General features: G+C 38.4%; 1 protein-coding gene and 1 long non-coding RNA gene across 5 annotated transcripts in view; one reads left to right on the top strand and one right to left on the bottom strand.

The window, feature by feature from the left end:
- The window catches only part of LOC123615789 (uncharacterized), a 160,442-nt gene that overhangs the window by 109,285 nt on the left and 28,032 nt on the right, over nucleotides 1-23,125 (bottom strand). For both annotated transcript variants that reach the window (XR_012503205.1, XR_012503204.1), the window contains exons 3-4: nucleotides 20,920-20,953; nucleotides 18,989-19,049 (exon numbers count right to left, since the gene is read on the bottom strand). This is a non-coding gene — a long non-coding RNA (uncharacterized LOC123615789). The remainder of the gene's footprint in view (nucleotides 1-18,988; nucleotides 19,050-20,919; nucleotides 20,954-23,125) is intronic.
- Nucleotides 16,602-23,125, top strand: part of IL7 (interleukin 7) — a 43,208-nt gene continuing 36,684 nt past the window's right edge. For all 3 annotated transcript variants that reach the window (XM_010951588.3, XM_074355038.1, XM_010951596.3), the window contains exons 1-2: nucleotides 16,602-17,257; nucleotides 22,641-22,774. In XM_010951588.3, coding sequence (XP_010949890.1) covers nucleotides 17,248-17,257; nucleotides 22,641-22,774 — 144 coding nt within the window. In that variant the 5' untranslated portion in view covers nucleotides 16,602-17,247. The remainder of the gene's footprint in view (nucleotides 17,258-22,640; nucleotides 22,775-23,125) is intronic.

The following is a 23,125-nucleotide window of genomic DNA, read 5'->3' as shown; positions in this document are numbered from 1 at the left end:
GCACACAACTTAATTATTTACTATATTTTATTGTCTCTCTCCCTGACCAGAATGGAAGATCTGCTAAGGACAGGATATTTGCTGTTTTGTTCACTGCCTTATCTCCACTGTTCAGAACTATACCTAGTAAATCAATAAATGGTTAAGTGAGCGAGTAAATGAATTAATCTAACTGAGTAGGTCGTTACCACAATGGGATTTAGAAGAAGAATGTCATGCTGTCATTGTACCCTATTATTAATATCAAAAATAGTAACATCTTACATTTGCTGAGCACTTTACTCATTGTGTACATAAAGTTTTTATTCCATAGGTCTTTCTACTCTTACAGTTAGCAAAATGGTTTTCTAGAAAAACAGATTAAGGCTGATAAAATCAACAAGATATTTCCAAACAGCTGAATTTTTGTTGAAACCTAAGCTTGATTTTTGAAAACCCAGGATTCAGGAGTTGTGGCTTTTCCACCCTGCTTGCCTGATATCCTCAGATTGTTGACTTACCCCATTCTTTCCTTTTGATTGCCACAGTATATTTTAAATTTATTTGATAAAACATGTAGCTCAAGATAACATAATTTAGTCTGTAAGCCCATCTGCTCTGTGACCTCTGGTACAGATAATTTGCCTGGTGGTAAACTCACTAGGAGGTTACAAGTATAAATTGCCCCAAGGTAATTTCCCACACGACCCTGGAAGAATTCAGACCATCTGCTGACTGTAGGTAGACATGTTCCAACTAAATTTTTATGTTAAAACAAGTATCAATTTGTGATAAAGAATGGATCATGCTTTCTGATTTGTGGAATATACAAACCTGCTTCAAAGATATCAAACTGGAGAAATGAGACCAGATTATTTAAAGAATTGGTCTGTTTCTGGAGAAACTTAGAAATGTGACCCTGTTAAACTTTGGAAGACCTGTCTTTAATGCACAAAAACATCGCTGGTGCATGTGTTTCGTTTTGTCTTGTTTTCATCTTTTCTGGATCTTAAAATACAAAGGATTTCCAAATAAATAAATAAATAAATAACTGACAAAACAAATGTCAATATTTTTCATTCTAATATTAAACTAACAGACCAAGTCTATGAAGAGTTCCAGTTGCAACTCCTGGGAAATTACAGTGGAAAGTAGCATTTTAAGCTGACACTGTAGGACTTGATGGTTCTACAAATGCAGAAAACTGGTAATGTGGCTGTATTACCAGCTCTCTGTGTTAGTGCTGCTGAAAAGGCTCATCTTCCATCTTCCTTTTCTCCCAGAATCACTGTATCCCAGAGTCACCAGAAATTCTTTGCAAAATGTCATGCTAAGATAAGGTGAGGGTTCCATCTCATGACAGACAAAGACTCACTACTAAAGCAAAAGACTGTGGAGCTGGTAAATAACCTGCCTTTGGACAGGCTGCAACTGCCTAGGTTCTCTCTCTCTCTCACATACACACGCATACACACACACATCACATTTATCCCACCACCATTACTCAGACACATTTCTGATTGCAATTTGTAGACTCTCAGTCTTGTAGGCTCTTAGAGATCTCATGGTCCTGATCAGCTCTTTGTGTCTTGGTTAGAGAGCTGAGTATTACTACCTCCTCATGTAAGTCTTAGAATACACGACAGGCAACTGAAAAAAAAAAGTGAGATAACTTTTCACTGTCTATACTGTGATTATCTCAAAGCATAGTGAAAGTTGCCATGAAGGTAAATTACTAGAGTGTTTCACTCACATAACAGTGAAAAAAACCAAGGGTGTTTCCCATTAGGCTGGCAAATGCTTCTCAGTCCTCAATCTGTATTTTCCTACCATGTAAAAGACTGAATGACCAAATGAAGAAAGAAAGTGTTAACTACAAAGGCTCTGAGGAAGAGAGGTGCTTCCCGTTCTGCTTCCAGACTGCTTGCCTCACTGAATCAGGCATTTCCCCTCGTGACTGGAAACGTCTCTGCTTCCTGCCCACCCTCCTCTGGTGTCCTCTGCATCCCTGGATTGGACAGACCTTCAGCGAAGTGCTAAATGGCCAGGTTCTCCTGAATGCCATGCATGGATATGTAATGTCATGATGATGCTGTTTAAGAAATAACTCAAAAGCACAGCACCAAAATCGTCTTTTTAATTGAGAAGGTAGAGCCAAGTATGTTTTACGGGTTGCAAAATCCTTTTCCCAACTACTCACACCACCCAGATCTCATCCTCGTGAGTGATGCTTTTGGATACTGTGCCCTCCTTCCAGTTACTGTAGCTTGATGGGTTCTAACAAGCTGCAGACTTCAGGAAGCCAGCTATCTGCAACAGTGTGCCTTCTCTCTTTCCAAACCCCAGAGGCTACGTGCAAACTTTCCCTGATTTCACAAAGGGAAGAGGAGTCTCAGTTCCATCTTCTCACAAAGCTGTTTTCTTCTTCTCTGTGGCTTGTTCATTCTTTCTCTCTGTAGAGTTACTTCAAAGCCCCTTTGATATCTTTTGTCTTTCTTTCTCTGTCATTCTTTCAACCGATTCAATGTGTCACTTGAGAGAGAGTAAATTACAGTAGTTAAGGGCACAGACTGAAGCCAGATTGCCTGAAATCAAACACTAGTGCCACCATCGAATTGCTCCATGACCTCGAGCTGGTTACTTAGCTTCTCCATATTTCAGTTTCTTCTAAAATGAGGATAACAATAAAACCAACATGTGGTCAAAGCTGCATGAGAGGCTCCAGGTCCTCCCTGGACCCATACACATAGCCCTTTGGCTTTTTGTAGTGCTTCTCATTAAGGGGCAGAGTCTATTTTCTACCTCTGGAGCCTGAACTAGTGTTTTGATTTGCTCTGTCCAATAGAATATGTAAAAAGTGACCGTGTGCAGCAGGAACTTAGGTTTCAAGAAGCATTGTATGTTCCACTCTTTCTCTCTTGGAATCCTGTTGTGGCCATGGGAATAATCCTAGGGTACTTTTTGGAAAATCAGAGACCACATAGAATAGAGCCAGGTTGTCCTACCTGAGGTCATCCTAGACCCACAGCTCCCATCCAGGGTGGTGGCTGACTGCAGACAAACGAGTGAGCCATGCCAAGGTCTTTTGAACTTAGCCCAGATCAGCAGAAACTGTCCTATAAAAAATAACTTATGGCTATTGTAAATTGTGTTACATTTTTAAGTTTTTGAGTGGTTTGCCATACAGCATTCTTGCTGCCATAACTGACACACTGTCTCATGGGGCTGAGGTTTAAATGAGTTAATACATGTTATATTTAAAACAGTGATTGACATTTAGTAAGTGTTATGTAAATTTTGAACTTATTATTTTGTATAGTAATAGTAGTTGTACAGGAATGGGATTTGGAATTGGAAACACAGATCTAAGAGCAAGCATGAACATGATGGTAAGTGGGACCCATATACAGCATTTTAAAACCTAATTTCACCTGCACTTTAAAACTTGGTGGATTGAAACATGCATTTATTTCTGCTATGTCCAGAAACATCTTAACATTTAAAGGAATAAAAAAGATCATAAAATTCCACAAAGACAATGAGAACAAGAGGTTAGCAGAATGAAAAAAGTGATGTCAATTAGAAGAGAACGGGTTCTCCTTAGCACAAAGCCCTGTGTCAGACTCTGTGTACAGAAGGCAACAGTAAGGAGCATGGCTGACAGTGAGGCACTGGAGACAAGCGTCCATGCAACTTAGTTTGACTCCAGTCTCACAACCCAACCAGGAGAGACAGACCACTACTGTTTCCACCCACCTCCACAGCCCCTCATAGGAGTCAGAAGATTATTTTCTTGGGAAACAGAAACTCAGGGACTGAACTTCGGAACCACAAGCAAAGTAGAAGGAAGGACTATGGTGAAGAGAAGATAAAAAGGAGGTTAAGGAGAAGTCTGCATTAGCTTTTCAGACCGCTCCCTTCCATCCTGGCATTGGTAGACAGGTTTATATCAACTACCCTCATCTAAGAGATAAGACTCTTGTCTGCTTTTAGCAAGAGGCAAAGCAAACACAACCAAAAAAAAAAAAAAAAAAAACCTCAAAAAAGTGGAAATAATGCAAGTTAAAAATGGAGATTTAAACCTCTCTCTGCCTCTGTATTAATTATTCTGTTTTGGTGGGGTAGGGGGAGATAATGAGATTTATTTTTTTAGAGGAGGTACTGGGGATTGAACCCAGGACCTCATGCATGCTAAGCATGCACTTTACCACTTGAGCTATACTCTCCCCCAATTTCTCTGTCCCTGTCTCTCAACATAAAAGAAAACATGGCGGCCACAAATCAAGAAAAAGCTTCTATACTAAAAAGGGAAGAATCAAAGAATAACTCAAAAGTAGGGGTTCTAACTAAGCACTCACTACTTTAAACTAAGACACCAAAAAGGTTTATCCTCATTGTAAGCAGGCACTGTAAGTAGCATAGCTTTTGCACAGACCTATATAGCCAGGCTTTTCATCATCTGGATGATCCAAGAAACCTCCAAATCTGAGCTCAGATTAAGGTGGTCGCACACTGGAAGTGCCTCCAGTTACCTGACAAAAACAAACCAAAGTCCTTTCTGGAGGAGGATATTCACCATTCTAGGCTTCAAATTATTCTTACAAATGAGGTTTCTAAAATGACGTGCAGCACACAATACGACAAGCCATAAGCAGCTATGCAAAGAAGCAAGGCACCATGAGTGCAAATAAGCAAAAAAGCAGGAGACAGAAACACACCTACAAGCACTTATATACTATCCTTATCCTAAATGAGTGGAGGTGCAAGAAAGACTATAAGACATACGTACTTACTTTATTCAACAAAAAATAAAAGACCAATATTACATAGTTCAGCAGGAACTATAAACTATAGAATGTGACACAGCACATTAAGAAAGAACCAAATTTTAAAAAATAATCAAGAATAGAAGAGCATAATAATTGTGGGAAAATTTTTTCTATGGGATTTATCATTTGATTAGATGTAATTAAAGAAAGAATTAGTGAACTGAAAGAAGAATTTGAAGAAACTAAACAATGTAAAGCACTGAAAGACAAAGGGATGAAAAATACGGAGGAAGTGGTAAGAGATTTTGAGAGTACAATGAGAAAATACAACATCTAAGAAGTAGGAGATAGAGAATGCGGCAGAGAAAGTATTTGAAGAAATAATAGCTGAGATCTTGTAGAACTGATAAAAGATACCAAACCATAGTCTCAAGAAGCTCTAAAAATCTAAAGCAGGATAAATAAAAAGAAATCCACACCTACTACACACCATAGTAAGACTTTATAAAAATTAATAACAATAAGGAAAATGTTTAAAGGGCCATAGGGAAAGGCACAGATTATTTTCAAAATTGCGATATATCTTATGACCCATTAGCTCTACATGCCTGAATAAGTTTTACAATGTATATCCTCAATAAGCAAATCTCTAAAATAGAGCTAACTACTGCCTGTGACTTAGGCCATTCCACTGTTGGATGTAACGAAGTGCTTTCTTTTGCTAAGACATTCTCTCACAACTGGTACCGAATGATGTGCTGGTAAATGATACATTTTTATCATTTGCTGGTTTCTGTAACAGAAATACTTTCACCATGGCTGACTTCAAGCAACCAATGGAATGTCACTGAATGCAGAGCTAAGAAGAGATGTGCGTAGTCAGCTCCTCCAGGCCAGTAAGAGCCAGTGCCAGCACCCTTTGATTGTATCCCTGATTATGTCTTTTCTTGTCAAGGTTAAATATCTCTGATTCTTTAGTTATTTCCCTTATGTAGCCAACTATCTATGAAACATTCACTCATTTAATGGATATTTAATATGGACCTATTATTTGCCAGTAAACATCCTAGCAACTAATTATGCATCATTGAACAACAACAAAAAATGTCTTCATGGAGCTTATGTTATGGTGGAGAGAAAAAGGGAACAAACGAGTAAATATACAATCTGTCAAATGTTGATGAATTACATGGAGAAAAGTATATGGGGGTAAGGTCGGGGGGAATTGCTATTTTATAAGGGGGAAGGCCTTACTGATGAAACAACCATTATATGTTTCTCCTTTGCTCTCACTCTTCGCTGTAATGCTATTGATTAATTAGAGAGGAAAACAGTCGGTGTGAAGAGAGCTGAATGTATGAAAATGTAAGACAAGCTTACATAGAGGATAAGCACTATGAAGAGGTCTTACTGTAAAGTCAAGATTGCAAATCAAGTGTTCAAAAGAACTGAGCCAACATTTAAAAATTGGGAGGGTCCAGTAAATAAATATGCAAAGTTTCAGCCTTACCCTCAAGACTGGAAAACCAGGCAATGCTGACCATGCATTCTGGCCTCCTTTGGACGAGGCCTGAGCTCTCCAGTCATCACAGTCCCCAGCAGGCTGTCTGCATGCACCTTACGTTACCTACCTGCCCTCTGCAGCCATTTAAATTTGTGACCAGGCAAAAATCAACTAATAATTAAGTTTTCAAGAATTTCCATAATTCTTTTTGTTTCTGATTTATTTTTTCACTGTTTTCGCAAATCAAGCCCATAATCACAATAGAAGAAAATTTAAATAACATACTAGAGGTTTTTTCGACTTACTCTATAAGGATTTCCAAGATACATTTTGAAGCATGATAGCAAGAATATAATAAAATAGGTTTATAAATTCATAAAGTAGTTACTTTGAAGGGAAAACACCATCAGGAAGTTAAAATTTCCCAAGTGTTCTATTTACAATAGCCAAGACATGGAGACAGCCTAAATGTACATCAACAGATGAGTGGATAAAGAAGATGTGGTATATTTACACAATGGAATACTATTTAGCCACAAAAACTGACAACATAACGCCATTTGCAGCAACATGGATGCTCCTGGAGAATGTCATTCTAAGTGAAGTAAGCCAGAAAGAGAAAGAAAAATACCATATGAGATCGCTCATATGTGGAATCTAAAAAAAACAAACAAACAAAGCATAAATACAAAACAGAAACAGACTCATAGACACAGAATACAAACTTGTGGTTGCCAAGGGGGTGGGGGGGTGGGAAGGGATAGACTGGGATTTCAAAATCGTAGAATAGATAAACAAGATTATACTGTAGAGCACAGGGAAATATACACAAGATCTTATGGTAGCTCACAGAGAAAAAAATGTGACAATGAATATATATATATTCATGTATAACTGAAAAATTGTGTTGTACACTGGAACTTGACACAACATTGTAAAATGATTATAAATCAATAAAAAATGTTAATTAATTAATTAATTAATTAATTTTCCCAAGTGTTAAAATAGTGTTAATAGCTTCTGTTAGTAATCAAGATATATAATATTATACAGATATTCATTTTGTTCAATGGGTATATTTGTATTTCAACATAAGTTGTTGATTTTAGAGCACAGTTGCTTCTTGTGATCACCCTTACCTTACCATAATTACTAAAATATAATGAAACAAAAGTGGCATTTCATACTTCGAAAGTATTCAATATATATTGACAACATGGAGGAATTATGACCAAATTAAATTACCAATCAATGCAAATATCTTTTCATCAATGGATGCAGTATGAAGTTTATCAAATTATTACCCATCCAATTCAGGTCGAATAGTTTTTCAAATTCACAATTCCAAAATGCAAATAAATTTTAAAATAATGTGAAAACTGATACCTGTACTAGTTTGTAAAACATATTTGATGAACTCAGTTGATGCAACATCACCTTCTAACTGACAAGATACCTACTTACAAAATTCTATTTACAATGCTGCCTAGAAACCACTCTTAGTCATCATAAATATTACTATAACCAAATAATTCCCACAAACCAGACGTTGCAAATAAAAACAAGTGATTCTGGGATAATTTTTAGAGCCAGTCTCTTCAATTTCAAATGGTTCATTTGTTTGTGGGAAGGAACAGGAGGAGGATAAAACAACTGAAGCTGGTCTTACAACCAAAATGACAACACTTTCAAGTTAACAATAGGTGTTATTTAAACATAGAAATGTTTAAATAAATGTTTGACATAATAATGATTTAATTTTAACTTAATTCTCCTTCCCCTTCATTTTGCTATTCCTTGTTATCTGTATCTCAGTCAAAAACATCTTCTAAGGAGATTTTTGTAATTGAGGAGACATAGGAAGAGGACCTAAAGAAAGACAGCAGGAAAAGATAAGACAGGACAGTAAATAGCAGGCAAATGTCATCAAATAGGATATAGTGATTGATTTTATGGCTCCCAGGGTTCTAGCCTGGGGCTGAAATGTACAATGAAAGTATCTATTCTGGAAGCATATCAGGTGGGAAGAATGAAGTCGAAAATAAGTGTGTGTTTGTGTAGGTTGAGTTTGAAATACCTTTGAGATAGTCAGATAGAGAATGCACCATAGCCTGTTGGATAACAGGGTTGCAATTTAAGGTCATACCGGACAAGGCAGGACATGTAAAATGTGGGCAAGGAGCATAAACCAGTGGTTAACACTATGGAGTCGATGAGGTGACTCAGGAAGTCAGCACAGCATAAAGGAGAGGGCCAGGGGCAGAACCCCGAGGAGAAGAAATACTACAACAGACAAGCAGAGGAAGAGAACCCAAAGAATGAGGAAAGACTGTAAGTCCACAAGATGAGAATTAGGAGAATGATTCAATGGAAACATAGGAGGGGAAAAAACCAAGAAAGAGTGATTAAGTGTCCAGTGCTTCTAAGATGTCAAGTAAGCCAAGTGGTGAAAGGTACCCGAAATGTTTTTACAAGACTGTGTCCAAACCAAGTGGCCAGCAGGAGAATATAGGTTTAAAAAAATTATGGGCCATTTATATATAATGCAGCTATTACAAAATAAAACAAAAACCAGAAAAAGTTTTTATGGTCTGGTATGGAGAAAATATTTACCTACTAGGGGAAGAACTCAGGGAATAGAAGAGGAAAGAGAGGCAGGACTTGCCACATAGAACTCCTCTGTACTATGCTTCCTATAAGGTGAAATTTAAAAATACCGTTGAAAACAACTGAACCTATCATATGTTAAATTGTTTAAATAAATATAAATAGAAAAGATTGATTTTTAAATTTTTTCTTTATTTATTTTTAATGGAGGTACTGGAAAATTGAACCCAGGACCTCGTGCATGCTAAGTGAACACCCTACCACTGAGCTATACCCTCCCCCCCAGAAAAGATTTATTTTAAGTGTCTTTGGAATACAGAATTTTGATGTTATATATCCTTAGAGGGAGGCACCCAAGGACCAGAAAGAACCATGAAGATGGTTTAAAATTCCCTTAGAATTTGTTATTTAATGTAATATTTGCATTAATAATTTATGATTATTTTATATAAATTATTTAAAAAGAAGTGATTAAGTTAATGATATTAGGAGTCAATCTTTTCAGTGGAAGAGAAAACGGATAACATTCTAAATTAAAACAATTAAGTGACAAAAGCTGAACTATTAAAGTGTAATTAGAAAGATCAACACTAACTCACGATGTTTCCAGCTGCAACCACTAAAAGGGCCCAGAGGCAACAAGCACTTCTAGTGCCCAGATTGTGGTTTCTACTGTACTAATCTGCCAAAAAAACGAGCGCTCCAGTGCAATGACTGTTTGGGGGGAAATTCTGGAAATTGGAATATCTGAGTATTAGATAAGAATTTATTGAACTATGGAAAGAGAGAGATGACTGAAAACAAAGCATGTTGCAGAACAACATGTACAGTATGACCCTGTTTTGGTTAAAAATGCATATTAACAGCATGCTTGTCACAAGTGTGATGGTTACATGGAGGATCAATTTTCTAAAATTTTGCTTGTCTCCATTTATTAAATGTTTATACTTTACGTGTTCTGTTTTTATAGTTTTTAAAAGATAATTTAAGAAGTAACATCACCGACAAGTAGCCAACCAGTTCGCTGATGAACTAGGATGGGAGCCAGAGCCCCTGGGTGCAGGGGAATGGAGAATGAATGAATAGGAGTGGAAACTGTAAGTGTGAGCTATTCAGAATGTGTCAGGTACAGAAAAAAGGAAGGAAAAAAAAAGAGAAAAAGAAGCAGACAGATCAAAGTCTCCAAGCGTTCTCTGCCATAGAGCTTTGTGTTGGCTTTCCTCTCTCCAGAAGATGCCTCTTATAGACATCCAGGTGACTCACTCAATCCCCCTTTCAGTCTTTGTTCAAATGTCACCTACTTGTTGAAGCCCATTTAAAAATCACATTTTCCCCTATCCCACACTTGCCTTCACATACACAAATTCCCTATCCTGATCCTACTTTTTTTCCATAGACCTTAGTAAATTTCAAATATTTTATATAATTTTTACTTTCTTATTGTTATATACCTCCAATGGAATCCTACTCCTGCACCCCAATGTTCATAGCAGCACTATTTACAATAGCCAAGACATGGAAACGGCCTAAATGTCCATCAACAGATGACTGGATAAAGACGATGTGGTATATTTATACAATGGAATACTATTCAGCCATAAAAAGACAACATAACGCCATTTGCAGCAACATGGATGTCCCTGGAGAATGTCATTCTAAGTGAAGTAAGCCAGAAAGAGAAAGAAAAATACCATATGAGATCGCTCATATGTGGAATCTAAAAAAAACAAACAAACAAAGCATAAATACAAAACAGAAATAGACTCATAGACATAGAATACAAACTTGTGGTTGCCAAGGGGGTGGGGGGTGGGAAGGGACAGACTGGGAGTTCATAATTTGTAGATACTGACAAGCATATGTAGAATAGATAAACAAGATTATACTGTATAGCACAGGGAAATATATACAAGATCTTGTGGTAGCTCACAGTGAAAAAAATGTGACAATGAATATATGTATGTTCATGTATAACTGAAAAATTGTGCTCTACACAGGAATTTGACACAACATTGTAAAATGACTATAACTCAATAAAAAAAAACGTTTAAAAAAATAGAATGTATACTCAATGTAACAAATTATTTTTGTTTCGTGCACTGATAGATCCCAAGTATATAGAACAGTGTGTGACACATAGTATTACCTAACTATATGTTGAATTAAAAGGGTTATTTAGGGTTGAGAGAAATTTGAGCACATTTATGTATATATTGACTATTCCCAGGAAGACTCAATAATTTCTTCAAACAATGGAGTGGAGTTGTCACATATGTCTTGATTGATAAACCCTAAGAAATAGCGACTATATGCTCTGATTTCCTTGTTTGTTTTATTATGTTAGCTATTCACCTAATATTTAACAAACAGGTTTTCTAACCATGTCTTCCTCATTAGATTTTTTTTTGACCAACACTTTTTCTCCCTGATTTGTCCTAAGTAAGACACTGTTTTTACCAGTGATGTAATATTTTCTATTTATTTCCCTCCTTTCAAAATGATATTCTGTGTCATTTTCATTCCCTGAGATTTATAAATTTTCATTCAGATTAGAAAAGTAAGGCTTCTTTGATTCTAATTCCAAACTAACCATATTATAACTTTTTTATTCTAAAGTAAACTTTATGAAATTAGGGCTGTTTACCACATACAGATAGGTCCTTATGTATAAAGCTATTTCAACTTATTTCTTAAGCTTTTAAGTATATATATTTTCACTTAGTATACATGGTCTAAGTGGCCCACAATGAGGCCCAAACATAAAGAAAGGACAAAAATGAATATTGTGAGTTCTGTACATTGGTCATTTAAGAATGATCCTCTGAGACTAGAGGCTTTTGCAGGCATTCTTCAATAATAGCCAGATATAAATCAGTGACTTTAAGTAAAAACAATCAAAACAAAACAAAACAAAACAAAACTGAGGGCTTCCAAGAGCCACAAAGATCACTATTAAAGGAAAAAAAAGAAGTTTAGAGGCTCAAAGAAATCTCAGGAAGTTGAATCTAGAAACGTGCCAGGAGCTATGGAACAGATCAAATTCATAATCCACTAGTGTTGTTATTGTTATAGTTGCTTTGTGTCTTCATTGAGACCACCATATTATTGTGACCTTAGTTTTCTCTAGGTCTTTTGGTGGCCTTCTCTTCTTTCTCCTCGTAAATATTTATTGAATATTATACTGTACTTCAATTTTTTAAAAAATGCATGCAAATACAACACAGCAAGAAAAACTGTGAAAGGAAATAAATAAACCTGATGGCAAACCTACTCTTGCAAGTAGACCCCTTTTGGTACTTTTCCTGTTGTGCAGTTGCAGCTAATTCAATAGACTGTATCAGTAAATGGAATTCCCTGGCGATTGTCAACAACACATCCACTAGTGTACTGAAGGATTGGATAGTAAAATTTACAGAAGCTACCATTGCTCCTTCTGAAAGGCAATTCAGGCAATACTTTTCCCTTGGACTAGCCAGTACTCAACCCAGAAGTAGACAAATGAGTGTCATTGGGAACATTTCAATAAGGAATATAAAATTAGGCATAGTGGGTTTATAGTGGATTTATAGTGGATACTGGTGATTTAGAATTACAGAATAAAATGAAATGAAAGAGGAGAGAGAAATGGAGTATAAGAAAAAAATTAATCACATCTTGGGTTCTTGGTTCCCTCCTGCCCTACTTCTTCAGAAGAACCTAATTTCATCCATTAATATGTAAATAAGTTCTTGTACCTCTCATACATAATGGAAACTTCCACTATGCTTTACATGCCTTTCAAACCGTTACCTGATTCCTTTGCTCTCTACCAGATGTATTAAAAAGTTGTCTCCTTTCATTTTATTTGCATCTTCCCTGACTTCCCACAAACTGGAATATTGCTTCCAACTAAACAGCTCTCCTCAAACTGTTGTCATGAGGACTATGGACAACCTCTACTCTGACAAATTCAGTAGACACATTTTTCAGTCTTCATCTTGTTCAATCTCGTTGTGATATTTGGAAATACTGACGACTTAATCTGTTTTGAAATTCTATCTCCCTTTACTTTCTGGGACGCCGACTTCTGCCTCTCCTGCCTCGCTGCCTACTGTTTGTCAGGTAGTTGGCTGGCACCCAATTCTCCATCTCCTCTTAGCGTCCATGTCTCAGCGTTCCTCCTGGCATTAGCTCTCTCTCTCTCCCCTCTCCTCAGTTTCAGGTTGGGTCACTTCATTTATTTCCATAGCTCAAGCAGTCACTGAAATGCTGACATACACTTTCAGCCAAGTCCCTGATATTTTGATGTGGCCATTTTCTGATTCCACCTTCAGAAGAAACCTTTTTATTTTCACTCTTATAATGCTCGAAACTGGCAGTCTCATCCTACCCCTAGGCTACATCCTATAAAATTACGTTGTGTTCTATTGTTGAACTCTAGTCATTTGTATAATGCTTAAACAGTTACAGTTTCTAGAAAACAACAGAATTCTCAAATTCTTTTGTAAGTTAAGAAAATTTGACAGAAATAGACCTGGCTCAGTTGACTGTAATATGAAGAACAAACATACACCAATTATGAATACAATTGCAAAGTTCTAAGTTAAATGTTAGCAATTTAAATTTAACATTATGATAAATTTGCAGTTTATTCAGGAATGCGACAAGAAAAAACATGTAAATAGATGTTAAGTAGTCACTCGATAAAATTTAAAATTCATCCTCAAGCTCAGGCTTGAAAATCAAACAGATCTGATTTATAGTTACAGGTTATCCTCTTATGGCTATTTTTCCACTGGGCAGGAATATTAACCTTTTTTGGACCTTCACTAATTTTTAAAATGGATCTAGATTGCCTTAAAACTCTGGTTTGAAATAAACCTTAACCTTTCCATAATATTATTTATTTTTGAAGTTACACATTTAACATCTGTTTTCCCCACTAGACTGAAACTATCTTTAAGACATGCATTGCTACCCACAATGTGCAGCTTAATATGTGTAAGTGTGCATGACCAATTACAGAATTTGTGGGGCCCAATGCAAAGTGAAAATGAGAGCCCTCTTGTTTGAAAATAATTAAGAATTTCAGGACAGTGACAGCAGAACATTAAACCAAACACAGAGCCCTTCTAAGCATAGGCCCCATGTGTTCCACACAGAACACATGCCCATAAGTAATCCTGGTGAGTGTGTGTGTGTGTGTGTGTGTGTGTGTGTGTGTGTGTGTGTGTGTTTGAAATATGTTGAATATTATGCCTGGAAAATTGAGTCGTAGGGACTTCAGATAATTATCTATAAACAGAATGACAGCTAGCATTCAGATCTCAGACTACAGAGAATAGTCATATTAAGTTGGGTAAAAATAGTTCAGATAATTATCAAGAAAAGATTTTCGGGTTACCAATAATTGACTATTTTGATCAAAGATTGTAGAACATTTCAAAAGATATTGGTCAAACTTTAACAATTCCCTTAAGTTGACATTCATATTATTTTATTTCAATTTTTTTCTAGTACATTGTATGGATTATTCTGAGAATGCTATCTTCCTTCTTAATATTCATGAGTTATAATCCATAAACTTTATATACTATTTTGTTTTCATGTTGACTTTTCTGCACAGTTCATTGAATCTATGAGTGAACATGATGGTAAGCACTCCAGTTCTCTAATCACAGAACATTAGCATATAAAAATTCATAAAACAATTTATCCTTATCCATCTGTCTTATGAAAAATAATGTTTACTTTATCAAAATATCAACTACGAATTTAAGACTACATTTTGGAATTTTTTCCAAGTGGCATTAGACAGAAAAATCATAAGTTGATGTAGTTAGAATGCACCCATTTTCATATAACAATAAAAATTCCAAATGCTTTATGAATATTATTCTCTTCAGAGTGATTCTTCACATTTGGAGTCAGAGCTAGTGAGGAATTTACATTGTCTCTCCTGGCACTGTGAATAATTTCCCCTCATGCTTCCCAAGAGTTCACTTACGCACAAGCCCTTTCTCAGCCAGGTTTTATGGCGACTGCGTGAAAAAGGAAGACGGATTTCCTGTTGAACAAGTTACTGATGGATACTCTTTCATCTGTCCCTGACAAGTTAGAAAGGAAAAAAGTGCAGGCTCTGTGCAATTATCTACCTCAATGCTGCTGTCAGGGGTTTTACATAAATACCCACCTAGTTGTGTTTTGTTACAGAGTTCATTTTTACAAGTCGCTCCGGCCTTCTGTTTCTCCACTGTCCACCTCCATGCTAAGTTGCAGTCAGATGCAAATAGTGACTTTTCCCACTCCATTCTGCCTCCTGTTCTCATTACCCCTTTCCTTCTATTTCCCTTCTGCCTTCACGTACTTTCTCTTCCACACATGTTCTCATTCATGCATCCCACTCAACTGTCCTCTCTCTCTCTCTCTGTCACTTTCTGCGTGCCTGTGCGCTAGATTCTCTTCTAACGGGAAGTCAGCTTGGCTGGGCACAGGGAGGAGAAAGGCCATGGGTACCAGAGAGGGTCAGAGACAGCAGCGGGGCCTGGAAAGCCTGGTACGCAGTGCGAAGTGGCCAGAGGGTGGTCACAGAGGGTGGCAAATGTAAATCAGATATTCTGCTGCTATGAAGCGAATCAAGGGCATGTGGGCAAGAGTGAAAGCTGAAAGATTTAGACAGCAGGCAATTCACAGGTGCACAGATCAGATTCAGAATTTAATTCTGAGGTAGAGCTGACAGGATTTACCTATGGATTGGACATGGGAAGTGAGACTAAAAGAGGAATCAGAAATCCAAGTTTCAGCCTTGAGCAATGCTGTCTCACTCTATTTCACTGTTACTCTCTCTCCTTTCTTTTCCTCGTTTCTTTGTTCACACTATAGCAGAATCTGGAATGCGCACATCCCCAGGTTAATTCCTGCTTGAGTCTCAATTGAGACCTCACAAACTCCAGAAATCTATCCTGAGGTCCCCATACTGGAGCAAAGGCACATCCACATGACAAGTGACTCTAGCTTCCTCCTGGTATCAATTTCCACATTGTTCAAAAGAACTCCCAACTCAGGGGGTCCAAGCCCCCACTCTAGAACCTGTGTGTGGTAGGTTTTTGTCCAAGCTCTGTTACTAACCAGCTAAGTGAATTCTGGCAGATACTTAAGGTAGCCTCAGTTCCCACATCTGTGAAGTGCAGGTAAGAAAACTCTCTACCGCACAGAAAATTTTGCATGAGATGCTACACATAAAAAGCATGAGACAATACACAATACTAGCACAGAGCAAATGCTACATAAATGAGTCGTAATATTATCATCACTGTTTATACTTTACTTTACCCCCCCCTTCATTTAAGCAGGTAACTGCAGAATATCAGAAATCAAACCAAAACAGAAAATACCTAAATAATTCAGGACTAGAAAAAGGTTTTCACCATAACACACACTCAACATGGATAATTTGATTTATTAGCCAATTCAGATGAATGCACACGTTGGAGTCATTGTTATGAACTATTATGGGCAGTCTCCACTTCCTCCACCTAATTTGGGCTTTGATTTTCAGGTCCAAAGATAGCACCAGATTAGGCTGACGCAGTGGATTTTTTTTTCTCTGAGGTCTCACCTGGGCAGGTGCATGTACAAAAGGCAGAGATGAAAAAGCCTAGAGAGGTTGGGGAGGCTGAGGGAGTGGCCCTCTTAATCATTCTTTACTTCCTTTTTTTTCTTTTCTTTTCTTTCTTTTTTTTTTTTTTACCAGACGACTTGGCATCGTCCACCACATCCGCGGCAAGAGCTGCGACGCCTCCTCCCTGGCGTCCGCCTGTGATAGCCCAGCCTTCGTCCTACACATTTGTAGCTTCGTGGACACATTAACAACTGATGCTTTTAGATCCTAGTCGCCTGGCTTTGCCAAGGCGGTTAGAGGTCATCTGGAAAGTCCTTTGCTTCGAATCGCCCTGATTTAGAAGGCCAACTCATTCCTCCTGAGGTGCTTTGGGAATTCGCGCCCTCCTCTGGTCCTGGTCCAGGTGCACAGGAAGAGCCAGGGGAGGACGCAGGTGACCGGGAGAGGGAAGAAGAGTGGCAAGAAAGGCGTCCCAGTGATTAACTCAGAGATCGAACCTGCAGACCAAGCGCAAAGTAGAAACTGAAAGTACACTGCTGGCTGATCCTACGGAAGTTATGGGAAAGGCGAAGCGCAGAGCCGGGCCGTGGTGTGTGCCGCCCCCCTTGGGATGGATGAAACAGCAGGCGCGGCGTGGGTAGGAGGAACCAGCGGCAGAGACGGCCCTACCCGGCACGGACTCCCGGCAACTCCGCGGAAGACCAGGGTCCTGGGAGTGACTATGGGCGGTGAGAGCTTGCTCCTGCTGCAGTTGCGGTCATCATGACCACGCCCGCCTCCCGCAGACCATGTTCCATGGTAAGCGCTCCTCTCCCGGGCGCAGACATTCGCGCGCCCGGCACGCCCCGGGGACTCCGGGACGCGCTGCGGGGCCCCGCGCCCGGGCGCGTCCGGGAACAGCCCGGCCTTGCACTTTGCACCTGCGGAGAGCGCTGGCTCTGCCCCGGGCAGCCGTCAGCCGCGCCTGAGTACCCTGGCCCGTAGCCACTTGCACCTGGGGCTGCTGCGCCCGGCAGGCTGCGTGCGAGCAGCAGTCCCCGACGCCTGCTCTCTGCCCCAGCGCTGCAGCCTCCGCGCCGCTCAGCGGCGGCAGCCCGCACCCATGTCCCAGAGGTGGCAGTGCTGTCCGCCAGTCTCCCCCAGTGCTGCCCGCTGTCAACCCGGCGCCCAGCCGACCCTCCCCGGGCTCCTGGCCGCGCCGCATTACTCACGGGCCCCCCGGGATCGGCGAGGATCTGGGCTCTTGCAGCTCCAACTCCCTATAGAAGTGAAAGCGAAGCTCCCATGGGACGCGCTTTTAAACCCCAAGGGGACAAGTCTCCGGAAAAACCCATTTTCTCCCCGCTCTGAGGCTGGGAGTTTCCGACTGGGGCTGTGCCTTATGTCTTTTGCTGGGAACCCAAGTGCTCGGACCGGCACTGAGAAAGGCCAGTTTCGGATGTTTGGTTTTTTCCTTGTATGGGTGCTCCTTGTTGGAGGCAGGATTAACAGGCATAATTCTAAGCTGTAGACCCTTGCTGAGATCTATTGTATTTTATTTGTGCGGAATACGGACTTAAACTGGACAAGGGCAGAGTTGAGGCGAGCTGGATTCCGCTGGCAGCCGTATGGCCAACGTGGAGAGTCAAAAAGTCGACTGGAAGGACAAAGGGGTAAAGGAGGTGTGAGGGGAGAGGATCTGCTGAGGGCAATTCTAGTGTCTTACAGTAAATGCTTCCTCAAGCAAAAGGAGACGGGTCGGGGAGGGTGCAGGGATAGGGAGCAGACTGTCCTTGTGTTTGATGCCCGGTCTGTGCCCTTTTCTGGCTGCACCGTTATATCAAAAGAGTCCTTTCCCCTCTCATCGGTATTAAAGCATCAGAAATTGACAGCCGAGAGGTACCAGATCAGGAACAAAATAAAGGGGGAGCGGGTTTATAGGATAGAAGATCTGTAATGAGTGTCCTCCAGAAGCCCATGAATTTGATGTTAGGTGTACCCCTGTTTTCCTTACAATGCCCCTGGATCTCCTGCAATTGCTTCTTTCTGGGCCTTTCCCAGTTCTAATTCTGTCACCTCTGATCTAAAGTGGAGAGGTAAAACAAGAAAAGGAAGCTGGGTGCCCATTACTAACAAGGAACCTTTATTTCCTGAAGTATATCTATATTCATCATGTATCATAAGTTGTCAGCCACCAAAGCATTAGAATTCTAAACTAATAATAATGATTATGAATGGCTTTCTGCTCTTCGTTCCAAGAGATTTCACTAGATGCTTACGGATAGTGTTACTTTTTACCCTTTTTCTTTGCTACTTCTTCTGAAAGTTGAAGTAGTTGAGGACCTGCTATGTGGTCCTCGATTGTGCTATCTAGTTTAGGTAATTTAATCATATCTGAAGACCAAAAAACTGGAATAGTAATAAAAAACGGAGAACTGAGAATAATTAGAAAGCCTGAACAAGTATAAAAGAGAAGCACACACAGTGACACATAAATGTTGAAACATCTTGAACAAAAATAGAAAAGGTTATTTCATAGGACCAACTTACATGCTGAATTCACACACTTGCATGTGAGATGTTTTCTCTGGCCTCACCTCTGACACATAACCTAGTGTAATAAGAGCAAATAATTAGTGTCTTGTTTCCTGAAATAAAAGTGTGTGATGCAGTGTTTCAGAGCTTGGCCAAGGAAGTGCCTTAGTGAGGTTCATGTGGAGGAACATGGGTTTTTGTACATTTCCCTGGACTACACACATGCAGTTATTTTTGTAGGAAGCAGTGTAGCTCAGTGGCTAAAATCTTAGTTTCTGGATTCTTCACCCTGACAAATTTGGATTTGCATCCTGGCTTATTTTATGTGGGGAAAAATTTTGGGCCCCAGATTCTCCATCTGCAAAAGTGTTAATAATTGGTGGTACTTACCTCATGAAATGGTTATGGGATTAAATGAAACACTGTATGCAATATTAGAGGATGGCTTCAGAAATGTCTTTAACTGTTTATCATTGGACTTGTGGATAGAATTTATAATATAGTTGTAATATGTTTGTGGCAAATAGTAGATTTCCTCATGTGAGCATAATCAAACTCATTTTTATGACCTTAAAAAGCTGATTTCCATATAACATATGGTTATTTCCTACTGTTTATTAACTGTACTCACTCACTTGTGCCAATTGTTCATATTAAAGCTAATTCTTACATATTCAGACAATGTCATTCTATCCTGAATCTCTTTTGACCATTTTTTTTAAAAATCACAGTGAAAATAGGTCTATGTAACATTTATGATAGACAGTCAATAAACACTAATGGGTCTTAAAGACTAATGAAAGATTGGGGTTGCTGGACTATAGAAACGAATTTGTTTATGTTCACTTTGACCCCATAACTTAAGCATCTGAGGATTGGATGTATGATTTGGCTTAAATTAAAAACCAGCAAGAATTTTTTTTTTTTAGAGAGCCCTCATTCTGGTTTAACCAAATTCCCTACTGAAAACAAGCTCTCTAGTTTCAGTCCCTTCAGGAAATCTAAAGAAAATTCCACAAGCCCAAGCTTGCCTCGCATTATTCCTTATGGTTTATTTATTTATTTATTTATTTTTTTGTAAACTAATGGAAAGTTCAAGGTTGGAGGAGGGGGTGGATCTCTCTGTATAATCTAAAAACAAAAATAAAAACGGAGTCCTTTCCTATTGTGACAACAATGTCAAAAGCATGCTCAAACTAGGCAATATTAATATGTTGCACTCTATGTGGTGTAGAGAAAAGACTTCAATTGCAGATCAAATTGCAAGTCATTAATGAGAGAACTAGAAACCAATGAAATGTGAGTTCAAAACCCTGGGTGTGTTTGCAACATTGTCCATCAGGTGGTTTCAAATATAAAGTTACTGTAATAGGTTGGCTAGGTAGACTCACAGAATTCGGCTGCTTGAGGGTTGCAAGGGACATCAAGAGATCATGTGTTCATTTTACAAATTAGGTAACTGAAGCTTTTAAGATGCTCTGTCACTCATTCAGTCACACAACCACTGTCATACCAAGACAGAAGCCCCAGATCTCCCTCTGTGTTTTGCATCACCAGAGTTTATCTGGGACTAACTTATTCACAACCAAAGACCCTCTTTACAGATAAGGCAAATAATGTTTTAAAATTGAGAAACTATTTGTAGTATACAAAAAAGACTGAATTTTCCAAGCCATCATTTGAACGCATTGATAAAATGCCATCAAGTGAATGATTGATATGAATTTGGGAGCATCATTTACTGAAAATTGTAATGAAGAGGAGATAATAACTCATGCTCATAAAAAATAAAACAGCCTCCTTTATTCAAACATAAAATGTGGACATTTGAAATAACATTTCTGTATAATGGTTAAAATGGCTCTTTTTCATTCTAATGTTTAATTATTTTGTTATATTTCCTTTAAAGCTCATTTCAAGTTATATACTGTGTAACTTTTCCTTACCATTTGCTCCTCCCAAAGTCTACCTGCTGGACATCTGTAAGATGACAGAGAAAAGAAAAGGTTTGGCTCTGTGCAGTCTATACAAATCTGGTTATAAAGTTAGCACCAAGTAAATAATTAGCAAGGTATCATTGTTTGAGAATCTTCAGGATGAAGGGACAGTAGTAGGACAAAGGGAGACAGAGTTCTGTAATAGTGCCTGGAAGTGATTTTCATTCAGAAGAACAGTGTGATTACATGTTATCAAAAGATTACGGACATTAACAATCAAGTCCGGGTGAGGCAGCAAGCTCAGGTTAGAATCCAGACTTGGTACCTACTATCTTGTTTTACAAAAAGATTAAATAGCAGGCAGGACCCTTTTGACCCTTAGAGATAGTAAGTATAAGGCAGGGACCAGTGCTCAGTACATGGTAGCTACTCAGTTAAAGGTAAATAGCATGATCATCATTATTAATCTCCCAAGTAAATCCTTGCTCATCATGTATATAGACACTTGGTGGCAGAGCTGTGAATAGGTTCTATGTCTCACTTGTTCCTCTTTCTTACCTTGTCAAGTGGTAGTGACATGTGAAGATGAGATGTGGAATTCATGTTTGTTTCCTACATTCTCTATTGTAAAAATATTGTGCACCAATAGCACATAATTTATTGGGAAGTGCTACTAATTTTTATATGACAGATAATTATGTAATAAGTGATGATGTTATTGGGAAACTTACGATATATTTAACAGACTTTAGGTTGTTGTCACAATATTAGTTCCTTGGGTTCCAGGGGTACTGTTTGGAATTTTAGTCGGGAGAAGGTGTACATGTGAAATGTCTTGCACTCAACAAGTACAGTCAAATTCATTGGTGAAATTCACAGGAAATATATGGTCAACATAATTCAAGAGTTCATAGAAAGATGCAAAAAGACACTGGCAGGCTTATGAAGAAACAAGTCCCTGTGTAACCAGATTTTAATGCTTTCTATCAGTGTATTAGTGCTGCCTCAATTGACATCATTTATAATTCCATTCCTTTTGATTAACAATTGCCCCTAATTGAAAACACTTATTTAAAAAAAAGTAAATAATTAGTTAACAGGGTATGAATTTACTTACTGGGTTTTTCTAATATATCACGAAGCTAGACAGAACTGTGTTTGAAGAGAATATGGGTCTCTGAGCACTTAGAAAATACTGAAAAGATAAGGATTCTCATAATGTAAATATCAACTTTGTCACAGTCCTGGGATGAGTAAGCCCTTTAATGTCCAGCATTAAAAAGAAAGAATACAACCCAGTGCAGTAGCATGGAGCTAAACTCCCTGTCTCTAAGAAGCAGCTGGACACTTGAACAACCATCACGTTCTACATGAATACACAATCACATGCCATTGATTATAAAATTTCAAAAATGTATAACTTTTTACCAATAATTTACCTGTTTTCCTGTCAGTGAATCAGAGGGACTCTGCTGTCATGACACCTGTTCTGCACTTTCCCAAAGATTCATTTCTAAATAAAAACTGAAAGATACCTAAACTCTAAAAAGGTGTCCTACTTTGGTTGTTACATAATATTGAACTTTAGAGTTCTTCCCACACTATCCAAAAATCAAGATGCATTTTTTTAATTATTGGAAATAAGTGGTCAGGCCAGTTGAAACACCTCTATCAAATGATTTAACATGACCCACGACATTTGGCCTATTCTTACTTACTGTTTAATTTAGTTTCTTTTAGGTATATCTTTGGAATTCCTCCCCTGATCCTTGTTCTGTTGCCAGTAGCATCATCTGATTGTGATATTGGAGGTAAAGACGGCAGAGTGTATCAGAATGTTCTTATGATCAGCATCGATGACTTGGTATGTGTTTCTTTTCCTCACATTTTAACTCATTGGGAAAATTTGATATGTACTGTTGGCGTTCAGTTCATATTCAAGTGTTAATTTATATTTCTTGAAAGAAAGTGAACTAACTAAAGAATAAAAGTGAATGAGCTGCTTATAATATATTTTTAGAGTTGGCATTATTACAATCTTTAAAAATAATTCTTTCATAGACCTTCAGACTTTCACAATTATCCTTCTAAATCTTGGTTTCCTTCACTACTACAATGTTTGTAAACAATTTAGCATAACTATGTGCATTTCCTCACCTCCTATTGATGGTCTCTGTAAAAGCATTATATTAGGAGAGGGAAAATAACAGGATTT

This window comes from Camelus bactrianus, chromosome 29, assembly GCF_048773025.1.
Source record: "Camelus bactrianus isolate YW-2024 breed Bactrian camel chromosome 29, ASM4877302v1, whole genome shotgun sequence".
Taxonomy (NCBI): Eukaryota; Metazoa; Chordata; class Mammalia; order Artiodactyla; family Camelidae; genus Camelus; species Camelus bactrianus.
Note: the sequence above shows the minus strand (reverse complement) of the source record. Positions and strands in the feature narration are given on the sequence as shown.